Below are 18,590 nucleotides of genomic sequence, written 5' to 3' on the forward strand. Positions count from 1 at the left end.
TTCATACGATATAATTTAAAAGTTGATTATAATCATGGATGATTGGTAAGATGGCAATTATTTTTGTTACAATATCCAATAAAAATTGAATATATTAAGGGTGACAAAAATGTTATTGCAGATACATTAACAAGAGAATGGAGTTCGTCTACAATGCATTAGATCAAGAAATTCAGAAATACGAACAAGAACTCGAAAAATGCAAGCATTGTCAGCAAATAAGGACACAGATCCAATCCCTCAAGAAGGCCATCGAAGCAATGAAATCAACACAACAAACAAAACCATCAGAGTTTAGCCAGCTAAGCATGGTGGACAAATCAGGTGAAGAAAAAATTCCAGAAAATAAAACAATTGCTGAAATTATCAAAAAATCTACCCAAGATAAAAAATATTATGTAATTTATAATGGCCCCATAAAAGGAGTATATGATGCCGGGGAAAAAGCAGCACCATTCACACATCAATCAAGGATAATTCATAAAGGAGGGTTTTTAACACTGGAAGAAGCAAAGGAATCTTTCAGGGAATATGAAGCTCTTCATCCAGAGCAAACCCTAAAAAGAGCATATAAAGCTCTAATTCAAACCCAGAGAACAGGAATAATAAGAAACATTCTTATAAGGGCTGAAATCAAGGAAAAGAAAAGGGTCTGTAGATCAAATCTCAGAGAAACCCTTAACATAGTCCTGAATTGGACTGAAGAAAAAAGGGCAATCTTGGGATATTACCCTATTGCCAAAGAACAGTTAACAAAGCTGGTTATATTTCCAGATGCTTCCCCATCTGACACCTATCAGTTTTTCCAGTATGGATTAATTGATACAATTTTAATTTTTAATGATTTGAAAATTATTAGTGAGTTTCCTGCAGGATTCGTTGACGCAGTAAAGAGATTTAAAAATATGATTGACAACGTAAATCCAAGGGATATATCCCTAAAATTTACGAACAGTCAACCTATTTTTAATGAAGAAGAAGAATGCTTGGTTCCAGCACACCAAGTAATATTCATGTCCGTCTTCCCAGAAAATTTTCAACCAATTGATCAAGTTCAAGATTTAACAATCTACAGTCATGAAGGAAGACTAGCCAGCACACTAGCAAGGGTCTTCGAAAGAACTCAAAAGATAACAAGGGAATCTCACACAAGAATCAATTATAAAAGCAGAAATACTTTGCTTGTGTCCAGTAAAAGGAATGAAATTGAAGAAAGAGAGATGATACTCTTAGTGAAATTTGAATCAGCATTCTACAACTTATCTGAACTCTTAGAAAAGCTCCCTGAAGGGATAAAGAGGAATCTCTGCTATTTGATAAAAGACAGAGAAGACCACAAGTGCCAGCTATGTGTCTCAGAGTTATCTGAAGAAAGCAATAATGAAACGGAATCAACCCACATGATAAAGGAAGAAGACAACGCATCTGAAGGTCACATGATGAAAGAGGAGGACAGCACATCTGAAGCATCTCTCAACATTATTGCATAGTGACGTAAGCGCTTAGGTCATAGAGCACTAACAATGTAGCTGGTGCAAGATAATAAACAATGACGTAAGCAATGACGTCATAAGAAGGGTAAGGATGGGAATTGTCCATCAGACTCAACTATTATAAATAGGTTGCTTAGGCAATTGTAGAGGGCATCAAACAATAGAAACCAGGAGGCTAAGAGTACTCATATACTAGGAGAGCAAGGAGGAAGCTGCCGAGGCGATTCTATAGTTTGAAGAAGAATTCCCTTAGGAAAAACCATTTCTAAACTCCCCTCTGGAGTTAGTATCTATAATCTCCCCTCTGGAGATAAAAACATCTTATGTAAAATATTCTAAATAAAGGAAGTTTTTCTCCAGAAAGGTACGCCTTTATCCTAATCTCTTAGTTATGAATTATTTAGAAAGCTTAGAATTAACAGAAGAATCTGATTATTATAGTTAACTGCTTTATTAGATAATGAAAAACAGGCTGTTCTAAAAACAGAATTAAATCTCAAATCAAATGAAAATTTTAATAAACAAAATCTTTTAAAAGAAGTTTTTAATAGAAAAAATATAATATACTATGGAAAAATTCAACTTGAAGCCCCTATAAAGATAAAATCCGCCAATGGAGAACTTGAAATAGCTTTGATAAATGATGAAGAATTGGGTAAACAAATTGAAAAAATTAAGGATCAACAAAAAAGATCTAAAATTGGATGGATTCATATTAGTACTATACAAGTCTTAATCAAATCTACATATATGAAAGGAATTAATTCACCAATAAGCTTAGCAATCTGTGATAAAAGAATTACTGATGACCCAATAGATCAAATAATTGGAATTGTTCATGGAAACTTGGCAAACGTAAATGTTAAATTCAATGCCCATCTTGAATATGCTATACCTTTATTAACTGAAAATCTTGGAAGATATATAAGTTTGGCTTATAAATTTCACAGAAAGAATCTAATGGAACAAGACGATGAACCATTTTCAATTACATATGCAATAAATTATGCTTTAACAAATAGCCATCATAGTATAATATTTAAAAACAGAGAAAGAATTTATGTCGATGAATTATTTCAGAAAATTGTAAAGACAGAAATACCAAAATATAAAGCTATTGAAAACCCAGTTCTTTTACTAAAAGAACCATCAGGAAAATTAGTTTCATCGAACTTTCAAATAAGAGAATCCAAAATTAATAGCCCTTTAAGTTTATCTAAGTTAAAGATTAAAGAAGAAAATTCTGAAATAAAAGAATTAACAAAAAAGGTCGAAAAATTAAATGAAACCCTAAACACTAAGTTATGACAATAAATAAAGAGAAAATATATGTAACCTATCAAGACAAGAAACAAGAGCTCTTTGAAAGAGAAAATCGGTTGAATTATTTACAGTTTTCTGAAATAAATCAAAGAGCATTTGAAGCTCTAAAAATAATCTATGACAAATTGAAAGGAGAAGTTGAAGAGTTAGAAAAATTAATAGAATCTCTAGAAAATAGTGATGAATCGATGATAGAATTTGCAGAAATTCTAAGATAAATAATGAAGTATACAAAGATTGAAAGACCAGAAAACAAAATAAAAAGAAAAAGGGCGAAAAAATTAAAAAGTAAAATAAAAGAGTATAAAAGGGAATTAAATAATCTTCGGTTCGAAATTAATGACCTTATAATAAAAAGGATAGAAATAAGAACAAATATAAATAAGTTGGAGCTAAACTTAAAAAATTTATAAATGCCTGGAACACCATATTATGATCTAAAAGAATTAAAGTTGTTGAAAGAAAAAATGGAAAATGAAGTTGAAAAATTAAAAAGATATTTAGAAACAACAGAAAGTGTAGAAATAAAAGAAATTTTTGAGGATTTGAAAAACTATATTAAAGAAAAAGACAAACAGATAAAAGATTTTATATACAATAATCCATGCAAAAAAGAATATTATAAACTAAAACAAGATTGAAAAACTATAAAAATCAGAATTAGTAATAGTAGAAATGGTCAATACATTTGATTATGAAATTGCAAATTATAAAGTATCATCAACCAAATCTATACAAATTATAAACTTATTCGAAACAAAATATGAAGAGTTAATAGAAATTTTTAAAAAGAAATTACATTATAAAAATTGGTATCAGAGCCAAGTTAACGATTAAGGGTAACACTTTCTCTTTAAGCAACACTTTTAGTAATACACTTTTAGATCATAAAAAGACAAAAATCTATATACATCCATCTATACACTAGATGAATCCTTAATACATTGTTTAGTGATAATATAAATCTTTAATGGGTATGTTTAATTTTTTAAATGTGATGAATTAATGTTAAAAAGTTTCATATTTTTCTATTTTTTTTCTCTATTGTCATATAAATTTAGCATAATATATATAGTTTAATATTTTGATTTTAAATTTCATTTAGACCTAATTTTCATCCGGTCTAAATTCAATTTTATTATGTTGTGTTATATTAAGACCAGAAGAAAATCATTGAAGGTTTATAACAAAAATAAATTGGGTTAAGTTACGTAACCAATGATTTTTATGAATAACATGAACAATCACTAATCAAATAAAAATACACTATACTTTTAAATTATCTACCTAAATTTTAATATTAGAATAACCATCTGTATATCTAATAAAATGAACATCCAATATATCTATTATTCACATTATTTAATATTTTTATTGTCTACCTATACTTTTCTAAACTTAAAACGCAAAAAAGGGATAGACAGTACCCAAAATATGCATTATTTCTACTGAGGCAGAGGATATGGTTTATCCTTTAGATAAGTTCCCATTCCCACCCCTGGTTGGTGTAAGAGTGTGAGTAGTGGATAGATAAAACAGAAAAAAAAAAAAAAAAAACTAAACAAGAGGAATTTGGTTAAGTTATCAAAATAATAATGCTATTTGGATTATTTTTTCTAGAACATTTCTAATATGAATTTTACTCATCTTCTATCTTGAAACTTTTTTTGCTCATAGATAAAATACTAACTCTTCTAGAAAGTAATGATTTTTTTCAAGTAAAGTTGTAAACTATTTCAATGAGTTACCAACTAAAGATTATTTAATATACATGAACAACTTTTTGCCATTGCAGACGTATTACTTAGTCTTAATTTATCATTTACTATATATTCTTCCCTTGGTATTAAAATTATTCTTTCAAAAATAACAAAGTAAATGATGAAAACAACATTATTGATATATATCAACAAAGCAACTAACATTCACTATATAGTAGAAATCAAACATCACATATAATAATTTCATCATCAGCATAGCATGCAATCCTAGACATTTTTATACTATAAATATAGAACCAATAATATTGAAACAAACTCAAATTAAACCATTGTCCCTACACCATCACCATTATCACTCTTCTCTTCACCACAATCAGCCACCACAACCTTTTGCACATTTTTATAGGAATACCGGCAAGCGAAGAACACAAACAAGAACAAGTTCAACGTGGTTATCACCGCCAATAGCCCATAAAATTTATCTAACCTACTCGTGTTCAGATCCTTACCGATCCAACTTTTACCTGTCTTACCGGTAACATGATCAACCATTGTTATGAGCCAGCTACTAAGAAAGTTTGCAGCACCAATAACACTTAAATAAAGTGCAATCCCTAAGCTTCTCATTGAATCCGGAACTTGGTCATAGAAATATTCTTGCAACCCTACAAGGGTAAAACCGTCGCCAATTCCAATAATTAGAAACTGTGGCGCCAACCAAAACGCACTCATTGTTAGTGAACCCTTTAAAGGGTTCATCTCAACATAGTGAAGTCTCTTGTTCTCTACAACCGCCGCAATTACCATTGTAACGATAGAGAAAACCATTCCGAAACCAATCCTCTGAAGGATGTTGATTCCTCTCTCGTTCCCCGTTAGCCTTCTTAGCAGAGGTACGAGGATCTTGTCGTAAAAGGCGACGGATATTATCATTCCGATGGCGGCGAGGGTGAACATTGAAGCTGGAGGGATTTGGAAGCCTTTGGCGACGGTTCTGTCCATGATAACACCCTGTTTGATGAAAAACGTGGATGTTTGTGCGGCACATATTCCGAATGGTAATGTGAAAACCCAAATGGGGATCATGTTGATAATTAGCTTCATCTCTTCCACTTTTGTCACACTTGCAAGCTTCCATGGACTTTGTTTCTCTGCTATGTTTCCACCATTTTCAATGATTGCTGCCTTGTCAAGAAATCTGAAACAAATTCAACCACAAATTATTATATCATCATCAACTTATATAGGCTAAAATTTTTATATATGAATAATTTTTATATATGAAGAATTTCACCTCTAGTAATACAATATTAAAAAGAAAAAGTTCACTTAGGCTAAAATTTTTATATATGAATAATTTTAATGTGAAATACAAAAGTATTTGATCATTTTGGTGTTTTACACAGTTGTGGTAGTAGTACAAAACGTCACTGACGTTTTGTAATAAAAAAAATTTTTGATCATAAAAGAACAAAACGTCGCTGACGTTTTGTTAAAAAAATATTATTTTAATTAAAAAAATACAAAACGTCACTGACGTTTTGTAATAAAAAAAATTTTTTGATCATGAAAGAACAAAACGTCGCTGACGTTTTGTTAAAAAAAATATTATTTTGATTAAAAAAATACAAAACGTCACTGACGTTTTGTAAATGGCCATAGTTGTGTTTAACACACAGTTTGGTTCATAATGAAGAATTTCACCTCTAGTAATACAATATTAAAAAGAAAAAGTTCACTTATATACACATAACTCTGCTTAATACTAATAAGTTGCATAAGGATGATATATAAATTTTTTAACACCTAGATTATATAAAATTTAAAACTTATAAAAAATTAGAAAAATTATAATTTTACTCCATTTTTAATAATATTACTCCACACATTATTATTTTTTTTAATTTATCCATGCATAAATTTGTAAAAAAAAAGATGTAATATTATCAAAATAGGAGTTACAGTATCTATTTCCAAAAATTAAAGTATCAAAATAACATAACATTTAAAAGAATTGGCATTAGTTCATTTCATTTAAACTAAAATTGAATATTTTAACTATAAGATTTGACTTCTTATAAAGACTTTTTATTCTAGATTTTTCTATTATAATATTTTATTAAACAGTATTTACAAGTAACTAACGAGATACATATCTAGTACAAATATGACAATATTTTTAATGTAAAAAAGAGAGTGTTGGTTAGCATTAATTTAAATGTTAAAAAAAAAAGAATTGATGACCTAAGATTTGTTGTTTAAATTACAATTGAATAACCATATAGTATACTACTTACTTGAGCTTCTTGGTGTGACCTAAGAACCTTCCATTGTTGTTGTTGTTATTAGACTTGGAAAGCTCATATAATTCATTAGGATTAGAAGGATAAGGAAGCTTCCTTTTGGAAATGGCGGCAACCAAAACTTGCAACATTGGAGTCAAAGGGCTACCCATTGGTGCCCTATAACGATAAGATTTCCTTCCCAACAAGAATATGATCAATGAGAAAGCCATGACCAATGTGAGAATAACATCAGCAGCTCCCCAATTAACATGATCTTGTACATAAACAATTAGGGTTACTCCAAGAATGAGTCCACTACAAAGACCACAGTTCCACCAGTTGAAGAAGGACATTTTCTGCCTCCTTTCGACGACATGGTCGTCGTCGAATTGGTCGGCTCCGAAGCTTTCCAAGGAAGGTTTGTGGCCTCCGGTTCCAACGGATATTAAGTAGATGGCTAGGAAGAAAACCACTTCATGGATCCTCCTTGGTTCCGCGCATGTGTTTCTATCATCACATGGCTTTAAGCCTGGTAAGAACCATGACAGAGAAAGCAGAATCAAACCCTGCATTTTTCATTGTAAACAAGTTAGATTTACTTATTCCTGTTGAATAAGTATACTCACATTTCAAAATCAATTTCGCTAAGTTACCAACAACATTTCTCTTAACTTCTGTGTATAATAAAAATATTTTTTTTATAATTTATTTAATAAAATATTTTTATATATGTATTCTCTAAATGTATTTGTTTATATATATATTTAAAATATAATAATTAATTATTATTAACAATAAATTTAGAGATAGTATATTGGTATCTATATTTTTTTTTAAAAAATTTTTGATTCGGATATAAGAGTACTTTAATAGGGTGTTTTTAGGATTTTAAATTTGACGTGTTTATAAAGTAAAGTAATTTTAAATTTTATTTTATATTTGATATGATTGATTAAATGAGACCAATCTCGTTTTAGAAAAACGATTTTATTTTGATAGAAAATTAATTAAATTTTATCACCTTATATAAAACTTAAAATGAATTAAAATCAATCACATAATGTGATGTGTTTATAAAGTGAGTTAGTTTTAAATTTTATTTTATATTGAATATGATTGATTAAATGAAACCGATTTCATTTAAAAAAATCGCCGTCACTTTAGTAGAGAATCAATTAATTTTTGCCATCTTATATAAAATTTAAAATAAATTAAAATCAATCACATTTAATTTTAAATTATTATTTATAACCTATAATTTTATAAACACTGATATAATATTTTGAGAGATTCAAAATAAATATTGAAGATTATCTAATTAATTTTGAGAAAATCAATTGTACAGAAATGAAATCAAACACATAATTTGAATTGAATGATATATAAATGATTGAGATGATTAGGTACCAGAAGATAAACAATGCAAGAAGCAATGACAGTGGTGTAGCGACCCAAGAAAGCATCAGCAAGAAATCCTCCAAAGAGTGGCATCAAAGTAGTGACACCTGTCCAATAGTTCACATTCCTAACCGCTGTCTTAAGATCTTGATGAATAATCTTTGTCAGGTAAAGGACCAAGCTAGTTGCTATTCCAAAGTAACTCAGCCTCTCACTAAATTCAATTGCTGCAAATTATCAAACATCAAATCAATCATGTCAATAAATTTCTTACTAGATAATGTTACTTTTTAACTTTTTATTTTATTTGACCCCTCTTTGTTGTTAATATACGGTTAATTAGAAAAATACGTTTGTTAATTATACATGTAATAATATATTTTTGGGTAAAGTAGTAAATTAATTTTTTACGTTTTCGCGTAATTCTATTTTTATTTTTAAAGTTTAAAGTGTCTATTTAAATTTAAAAAAAATTATTTAATTTTAATTTAGTTTTACTGTGAAGTCAAAGATAAATAATTAACAAAATATTTTACATGACAGAATAAGGTCGATAATTTAGAGAATAAGTACAAATTCTAGAAACATAAAATCAACTATGGACAATACATGTATTTAACATTTTTTTTAGTTTTATAGAAAATATTTTATTTTAATTATAAAAAATGATAAATAAATGTATTGATACATCTACGGTTAATTTTATGCCTCTGAAGTTTGTACTTATTCTCCAGATTATCGACCTTGTTTTGATACTGCTGTCATATAAGACATTTCGTTAATTATTTATCTTTGACCTTTGGTAAACTAAATTGAAGCTAAATAAAACTTTTTTAAATTCAAATAAAATACTTTAAACCTTAAGAACCAAAACAGAATTACATCCAAACAAAAAAGACCCATTTAATACTTTACCTTATATTTTTTTATCAACTTAAATCAGAATTTTCTCAAAAAAGAAAACAGAAAAAGAAAAATATAATCCATCATTTCCTTTAATTTCTTTCTTCTTTCAATTTGAAGGAATTGCATGTGACACCAATATATATTATGCTACATACACGCGACAATACATACAATTTTATTTTTTAAGGTATTTATAAATCTCCTGTCCAAATGAAATTTAAGCATATTCAAATAATAAAAAATAGAATCATAGCATAAATAGTACAAAATGGGAATCTTAAAAGACAAACAATCATTGTAATGGCAAAATTATTATATTCATAGTAATAGTCTCTACTATCAATACCCATAAGTTGTGTGGCTGATATCATTTATCATCCTTAATGCTTACTAGAATATGTCTTAGTTTTATATAGTGGGAACCCACCACTTTCGGTGGCTGTATTGCTCTTGACCAATCCAATTCATTATTAGAATATATCTGATCATAATATATAACAAATTATTTCCTGGCTCATTATTTTTTTGACATCGAATTGATTTATATATCTTTATTGTTAGATAAAAATATTAAAATTTTAATAATCTAAATTTTATAAACCATGTAATAATAAAAATTGTAAGTCAGTTTATTTATTTTATTTTAAAAAAATTCAAATAACAAACAACAAATGTAAAATATGAATATTGTTAGGTAATTAATATTTTAGTTAATATTAATTATTTCTTTAATTATAAATAATACTAAAAAACTAACAGAATTTATTATTTTTGACCAACAGTTAACTAATAATATTTAAAATGTTGACTAAAATAAATTATTAAACTAAAAATATTAAGTTCATGACTAAAAAATACTGACTAATAATAAAATTGTTAGTCTTTAAACATTTTTCAAAAATGATTTTATATATATTAAATTATAAATTTTAAATTCTAAAATTAATTGGTGTTAGTTAACTAAAAATTAGTTTTCTCAGTGCTAAGTATATGAATTGAAGATAGCAATGAGATCCCTTGAAATTGTCCACAATCTAAATTTTGTGGAGAGAAGTTGACTTTCTTGATGGGATATAGAGAGGTCTCTATTATTGAAATTGCTCTATTCTCATTTGTATGAATCAAATGCAAATGTATTCGAATTCCAACTTCTAAACCTAGTTCAGATGGGATTTGAGATTTAAGTAATAAAAGTATATAGGTTGAAGTTGTTAAGATATAGGGGGGATTAAAGAGGAATCTCAGACAAGACAAAAAGTATTGGTGGAAGCATGAACATAAGTAGTGGGAATATTCACATAAGAATATGAATATATTATTACGTTTTATGAAAAGCTTATGAAATAAAAACACCACTCAATTGTTAACTTAAAGCATACTAATTAATAATATCTGGAAGATTAATTGGCTTAATATATATTATATATTCCAATTTTTAAGCTAGTTTATATACATACATATGAAGCACTAGTTAAGTACTAAGTACTTATTCCATTTTCATTCATGTGTAAGAAATTAACATACACTAAAATAAAGTAAGAATCAAGTGAGAATATCATTTTACTCGTCGTTTATATTCTTTTGTGAAAACTAAACTATTTATCGACCGAACTATTAAACTACAATTATCTATTATGAATACAATTTGTATTAAGTTTTGTATAAATTGAACATATCTTATAGTCTAATAATTCATATTCATGTAGATTTTAAACTCTTATTATACTACTATTAACTTTAATTTAACGGTTAATTTTCTTAAAAAAGACTTCTATAAAAAAATTCTTGATATAATATTTTTTAAATTTATATCGTCAGTGCAATTATACATATGAGAAAAGAATAAAAAGCTAAATTAATCAACAAGATTATATAGGGTTTCGCTAAGATATATACTAGTTAAAAGTTTTTATAAATAATTTTTATTGCCATAAAATTAAAGTAAGAGAGTGAATTAAAACACCATTGTGATGAGTATAGAAATTAGGACCACGACAATTGAATACTTGAAAGAGAATTATATTACAGAATCAAAGAGAAATCAAGAGAAAAATATCATATCACAAGAAAGAGAATTAAACAGATTTCACATAATACTATACTACTCTAGTATATATCCTATCCTATTTATACTAGTTTCTACAACAATAGCCACAAAGCCCAATACAATACACTACACCAGTTTAGACCAATTAGGCTACTTGTTATAGAGTTTCTAAAACTTCTAATGCAATTAATATATCGGTTATGTTAGGAAGAAAAAAAAATCTGTCAGAATTTACTTAATTTAATATTTATTAATTATTATAATAATTAATAAATATTAAATAAAATAAATTTTGACTATTTTTAGTTAATTTATTTTAATTACTAAATATTTCTTTAATATATATAAAGAAATTTTTAATTTTAGTCTTTTAAATTCTTATAAAGAAAATGAAAAAATGATGATTAGATAAACCCTAAAAACAAATAAACAAATTAAATAGCATATGATGACTATTTCAAAATTTGGGAGTGTTAAGAAAATTGATTAGTGATTAGGAAGTTTGAGAACCAAAACGGCATATAATTAATAAGGATCAATAATATTCAAATATTCTCCAAATAATAAGAATAAAAATGGTACGAATTTAATTTTGGTGCATTAATAGTTAAAATGTTTTATATCTTTATCTAATTACATCTATTTTTTTTAATGATTATTTACATAGTTAATATATAAAAAAAACTTTTTGTTAATATGACGTTATATATATAATTAAATGTATGTATAAAACTGTTTTATACTGATAGTATATTAAAATTAAATTTAAAAAAATAATATTAAATTTATATATAAGATACATATATATGTTGAAGAAAATTAAGTTGCATGACAAGTTTATATATCTTACCAATAATGAAGAAAGAAGCTTTCCAAGAACCAGTTGAATCTCGGAGAGGAACCCTTCCCTTATAATCAAGTGAAGAATCATGAACCAATTTCATCTCATGATCAACCTCTCCTCTTTTTGCATCAATTGCGTTCTTCTCCATATGACTTGAATAACAAAGATGGCAAGTAGAAGAAGAAGAGTTATTAACGGAGGAATTATGTTGTTGCATTTGACAACCTTTACCATTTTGGAACCTCCTTATATAGAGGAGCTAGTAGGAGAGGAATGAATGAAAGGATTTTTGCTTTTCTTTTGACTCACTATCACTCATGAGTTAGTATTGGAATAATGAAAAATGTCCCTCTCACATACAAACACATGCAATAATTGTGAGATTTTCTTTTCCTTTCTTCTAAGGACCAAACCAAAAAAAGAATAAGTAGTTGGGATTGCCTATATCTCGTAACATTAATGCTAGAAAGACAATATCTAAAGTTATTTTATATATATAACATTTATAATTATATATTTATTATTATAATGATAATTAATAAATATTAAATAAGAACATTTTAGATTATTTGAGATAATTTTTAATTATCTGCTAAATATTATTAATCTCATAATTGTTGACTTTATATATTGTTTCAAAATTCAAATTTTAGTAAATTTGTGGAGTGAAGTATTAACTAAAAGTAGCAATGAAAGATTATGCCCTACTGAAAAAAAAATTAAATTTTTGGAAGAAAAAATACAATCCTAAAGTACAATGACTTGTAAAAAAAGATAACATCATTCATACAAAATTACCTATTTTTCAGTAAATTTATAAAAAAAAAAAATCAAACTTTTTGTGAGTATATATCCTAAAGAAAATTAACAAAAAATTTTAGATATATCAAATAAATTTTATTAGGGGCGAATGATGTACCACACATATATACTTTTAATATTTTGGTCAAATTATTTTTAACAAATGATGATATAGATGAAATAATGTCATGCAAAGATGCTCAAAACTAAGCACTAGGGAAACGTCATTGTTGAAACGGAATAGCATTCATTCGTGCCCATTTTCTTATAAATGGGACCACAGCACTGTTAGTTCTATACAAGGCACCAATGAGTTTTCGTGTTAGCCATCCAAAACAAACTATGCCTTTAATTTGCTTCATCATGCATATTGAATTTTCTTTTTCACAACAAATTATTGATGGATTTGTATCCTAAAATACATATTATTTTATTTATTTATTGTGAATATATTCATATTAGATTTCATGAAAGTCTAAGAATTAGTCACACATACATGTACAAGTTGAGTTGCATAGGCAAAAAAAAAAAAAAAATATTGATCCGATACACTTTTACTCGTTTTATTTGTAAATTATTGTCCCCCTTTAATTTCTTGTCGACTGAAGAACATAAAGTTATGAGATGACTCGATTTGCAAAGTGACTCTTTTTTTTTTTTTTTTTCTTTCTGTGTAATACTTTTTGAAGACTAATAAAGTTATTATTATTTTTAAGATAGATTCGTTTTTGCGATAAGACAACCTTGTATTATACCGTATATATAGTTTAGGTGATGATGCCTTAAGAACTTCACATAAAAACCAAAAGTACACATAAAAGAGTTTGGATAGAAGTACACACAAAACATTATAAATATTAAAGTATACTTAAAAATTATTTTAATTTTGATGGACAAAAATATCGTATTATTAATAATTTTGTAAGACTTAGGAGTATCTTTATTTTTTGAAATCAATCTTTTGAGTGTACTTGTATATTTATAAATTTTGATATGCATTTTTATTCATGTCAATTTTTTATGTGTATTTTGGTTTATTTATTAAAAAAAGAAGAAGATATTAATAGTGTTAAAGAGGGAGTCAGGGAAATGTCTTAGCTAATCATACGGCATGAGGATTTCAAAAAAAAAAAAAAAAAAAAAAAAACAGAATTAAGAGATTAATTCTAAAAATACATCAACTTTCAACAACTGTTACACAAAAGTAGCACTCAAAACTTAAAATAAATTTGAATAGATTATTTCTAAAACTATCCACAATTCTGCGAATCCGGCAAAATTAAATCTTCAAAAAGTAGAAAAAGCTAAATATTATCCATCACTTACTTGCAATTATATACGAAACTATACATATGTTTGTGATTTATGTTATCAAACTTTCTGATGTTCTCAATTATCATGAGCACATTTTGAAAGCCTCAAATTAACTGCTTTTTATTTTTAATTTAAGAAATTATTAATTAATTCTGACTTATTATATCTTCTATAATTAAATAAAAAAATTAAAAGAATATAATTTTTTTTATATGTTATAAAGAACAACAATATCAGAAAGTACACATACTCGGTATTAAACAAAGAAACTCAATAAATACACCAGAAGAATAGAGCATTAATAAAAAAAATATTTTTGTCTTTTTCTTTTAATGATTTATATTTTTAATAAATTTAATAATTATATATAAAAATACAATTATTTGAAAAGTTATCTTCCATTGTCAAAGTGTAAATGATATCAACACTTTCCTTTTATAGAAATCTCATAAATGTGTTTAGCCTCAATTGGCTAATGGTATTTGTCTACCTTTCTCTCTGAATTTTGTTGCTAATATGTTATTTGCTATACTTTTCATCCCTGAAGTAGTGGACATTGCCTTTTTATTTTTCTTTTAGTCAAAATTAATATTATTCGAAGATATGATAATTTAGGGGGAACAAACTTGTCAAAACAAGATGAAGATAGGAACATGAAGTTTGGTTTCGTTTTTTTTTAAAAGAAAAAATAGTTTATCGAATATGTTGGCTTTTAAAAGATATCTATTTTTTAATTTTTAGTTATTTAAATTTGATAAATCTTATTAAAATAACTTTTAATAAACACAAACATAATAATCATATCTAGTAAAATAATTTTCAAAAGATTATAATAAAAATAAATTCTAACCACCACTATGATCTTTCTTCGTAACAAATTTTAACCACGTTATATAGGTATAAAATATAAAAAAATCTAAACTGAGTTAAATAAATAACAATGAATAAGAAAAATGAATAAATAGAAATTGACCTTATTAAATGATTGTGAAAAAAACCAAACGCATTTACGGATAAGTTTGATGGCGACATCAGCGATGACTACGAATTCACTCTTTTTCTGATTTCAAAAGTTATTGCAGATAGATAAAGGAGACAGCGTATTTACGTAGAAGCTTAATGACGGCAATAATGAGAATATGAATGACAGAAGCAGTGAACTTACTCTCTCTTTGATCTCTGACGCTACAGTGAGCTTATAGTGACAATAGCAAAGAGATGAATGTAGTGGCGGCGAGTAGATCTAGGTTTTAGATCTCACTCTTTTTCCTTTACTCAATTTTTTGTTGGACAAGTTTTTGTTTGGAGTAAAATTTGTTTGGGTTCAATAAGAGTAGATTAGAATCTGACTATTTGTTTGAACAATTGGGCTTAGAAATTTATACTAATATTAATTAATGAAAATTTTATATCATTATCATCATTATATTATTCTACAACGGATAGTATTTAACGCAAAAAATACATACTGACGTGACGTGTTTTAGTGCTAGTATGCACATTTATCTCTTTTCAATTTATTTTAAGAATTTTTTTATAATTATATAAAAATTAATATTTAAATACATAATTAGACTAATTGTTAATCATTAATATTTTCAATTATTCTAATTATATTAATGGTCAATTATTCTAATTTAATTTTTAATCAAATATAAATAGTTATAAATGTGACATTAACATTAATAGCTTTGTTAATTTCTCTATTATGCATGTGCGTATCCTATTAGTATTAAATTAATATTAATATCAATAATTAATTTTTATAATTAATTTCGTACTACTAAAAAGTATATATAGCGTTTCTTTTTGTTTGTTTAACGTTACAACGTGATTATTTTTTGTCATAATCGTTTATAATGTATCACATCTATTAAATACTACATCGAATTATATTTATTGATTCAGGTTCTAAATACATAGATGTAAGAGTTTAACAAAAAGACAATGAACTCTATTTTACTGAAAAATTGTTGGATCTACTCATATATTACGACAAATCTAATGGAAGTGGGTAAAATTAGTTTTCTTAGGAGGAACTTGATTTTTTAATGAGCAATGGCTTTCAATCATCCCCTCTATGCTTTTTACGTCTACCAAAATTTTTTTAAAATGGAGCCTATAATGAGATTGAGTTTTCTCAATTTAGATTCAGTTTTTAAAGAATTTTGTTAGGTTTGTAGATGTAATTTCAAATATTGGTAATGTATTTAAATTTTCTACTTTTAAAATTTTTGTGTGATTTTTTTCTAAAACTACCAGCTTTCTAATGCGTCAATGTAATGTCAGAATAAAGGTCAATTTAGTTTCTCGCTATTTTTATTCTATGCTGTAGTACATAGATAATGAATGATAAATTTTATTTAACAAGAGGATGGTCTAAATTTATATAGATTATAAATATTCAGCTAATGACATTATTTTAATTGGTTATTGTTACGAGAATAATATGTATGTGTGTTTTAGTTGATTAAGTTTTTAAAAAATTTAAATTGTTACCTCAATTTATATATTATATATAATGATTATTTTTAGTTATGTTATTTTTAATTTTTTTTAATATAAAGTTTCTTTTTTTTGTTTTTTAATATTATATTTTGATTTTTTTAAAAAATATGTTACTAATAAATAATTTTTTTATATTATTGCTCAAACAAAAACTAAAGTATGTATAATATTACTAGTTGTACTACAAAATTTTTACTAACACTGTATAAAATAATTAATAATCCTATTAAAATTTATCATAAACTGTAAAGTTAAAAAAATTTAGTTATCCATTGTGATATATTTAGTTGAGTTAAAGTTTCGTTAACGTTAATTAACAAGTGTAATAGTCCGTGTCATGCATGTGATAAGATTGAAATTATGATTTTAAATTCTTTTGTTTAGATTAATTTAAATTATAATAATTTGATTAATAAAAATGTAACATATTATGTATTGTTTGTTTTTTCTTAACCTAGTATTAAATATATTAACTCTAAAATAGTTATTAATTAGTTTTAGTAGTTTATTTTTTTTCAATAAATCAAATATATATACTCAATGTGACCATAAATAATCTAGTAATACTTAGACCCACCAACAAATATTTATATGTTGTTTTACTGTCAAGTAAGAATATATCAAAATCAGCTCAAAATAAATAATAAATTATTAGAGAACTCTAATGTACAAAATTATCTAATAAACAATAAATAATTTAAACCCACTAAAAAATAACTCAACACTTTTCTTTGATACCTGCAAAATATATACCTGAAATAATATTATATCAATGTTAGTATACAGTTTTACAATCATCGACCGTATTTACTATACATGACTCCTTCTTAAAAGTTATTCTACATACATGTGCAGTCGAAAGATAAATTAGTGGACTTTATTTTATTTTTCTAAATTACTATAATTATGCATTATTCATTAAATGCTACTTGTAATATAATTGTAATATTGTAATATAATTATAATAAAGATAGTTTTCTAAAATAAATTTAGAAGAGAGAATAGTGCTTTCATTTTGGAGGGAAAATAAATTCACGAGAAATTGACACTTCACTTTTATTAGTTGATAATGTATTAAATATTGATTTTATATAATTATAATAAAGATATTTTTCTAAATTAGTATAATCATGCATTATTCGTTAAATGTTAATTGTAATATAATTATAATAAAGATATTTTTCTAAAATAAATTTAGAAGAGAAAATAGTGATTTCATTTTAGAGGAAAAATAAATTTATGAGAAATTGACACCTCACTTTTATTAGTTAGAGAAAAAAAATCCAATTTTTAGTAAATTTTTCGTTATTATATATTTTTCTCTAATCATATATCCATTATTTTCTTTTTTTCGTTTCAGCATTTTGAACTTGGGTTTAACTTATCATAGTTCTCACTTCTCAGTTATTCTGTTAGATGTAGTTGATAACTATTGAAATTCATTGATTAACACAGGAGAAAAATATATTATTATATAATAGAATTAATATGAGTATATTTTGTTATTAAATACACAAAGTTAATGTAAAATAAAATTACACATAAAAATAAAGAAAATAAAATTAAAATAGCAAAAACGATAAAAAGATTATTTTTACAATTTTATTTTGTCATTTTTATGTATAGAATATTAGAAAATAATAAACTTTTGAGTAAATTAATTTTGTATTTGTTATATTCAATTTAAATAAGTAATAAATTATATTATTTTAATTTATTCCTTAAATTTATATATCATAAAAATCAAATCAATATACATAATTTTAAATTGCGTGATACTTAAATATCTAATCAAATCAATTAGTTGATATAATTAATATATTATAATGAATTGTATTTAATGAGTTAAACAAAATAAATTAAGAAACACCCTCAGAAACATGCTATGTTGACTCTATCATTAAATGTAAAAAATCAATTTTCATATAATAGAATCGATAATATAATAGA

The 18,590-nt window shown here is 25.6% G+C and overlaps 1 protein-coding gene across 1 annotated transcript; it reads right to left on the reverse strand.

Moving 5' to 3' along the window:
- Positions 1–4,695: 4,695 nt before the first annotated feature.
- On the reverse strand, positions 4,696–12,481 carry LOC112748697 (protein NRT1/ PTR FAMILY 5.6). Its single transcript, XM_025796940.2, has 4 exons — positions 12,024–12,481; positions 8,230–8,447; positions 6,835–7,388; positions 4,696–5,735 (listed from the first exon to the last, which is right to left on the reverse strand). Exons 1-4 carry the CDS (start codon positions 12,232–12,234, stop codon positions 4,859–4,861), a joined length of 1,860 nt encoding a protein of 619 aa, XP_025652725.1. The 5' UTR covers positions 12,235–12,481; the 3' UTR covers positions 4,696–4,858.
- Positions 12,482–18,590: the final 6,109 nt, after the last annotated feature.

The sequence above is a fragment of the Arachis hypogaea genome, chromosome 2, assembly GCF_003086295.3.
Source record: "Arachis hypogaea cultivar Tifrunner chromosome 2, arahy.Tifrunner.gnm2.J5K5, whole genome shotgun sequence".
NCBI lineage: Eukaryota > Viridiplantae > Streptophyta > Magnoliopsida > Fabales > Fabaceae > Arachis > Arachis hypogaea.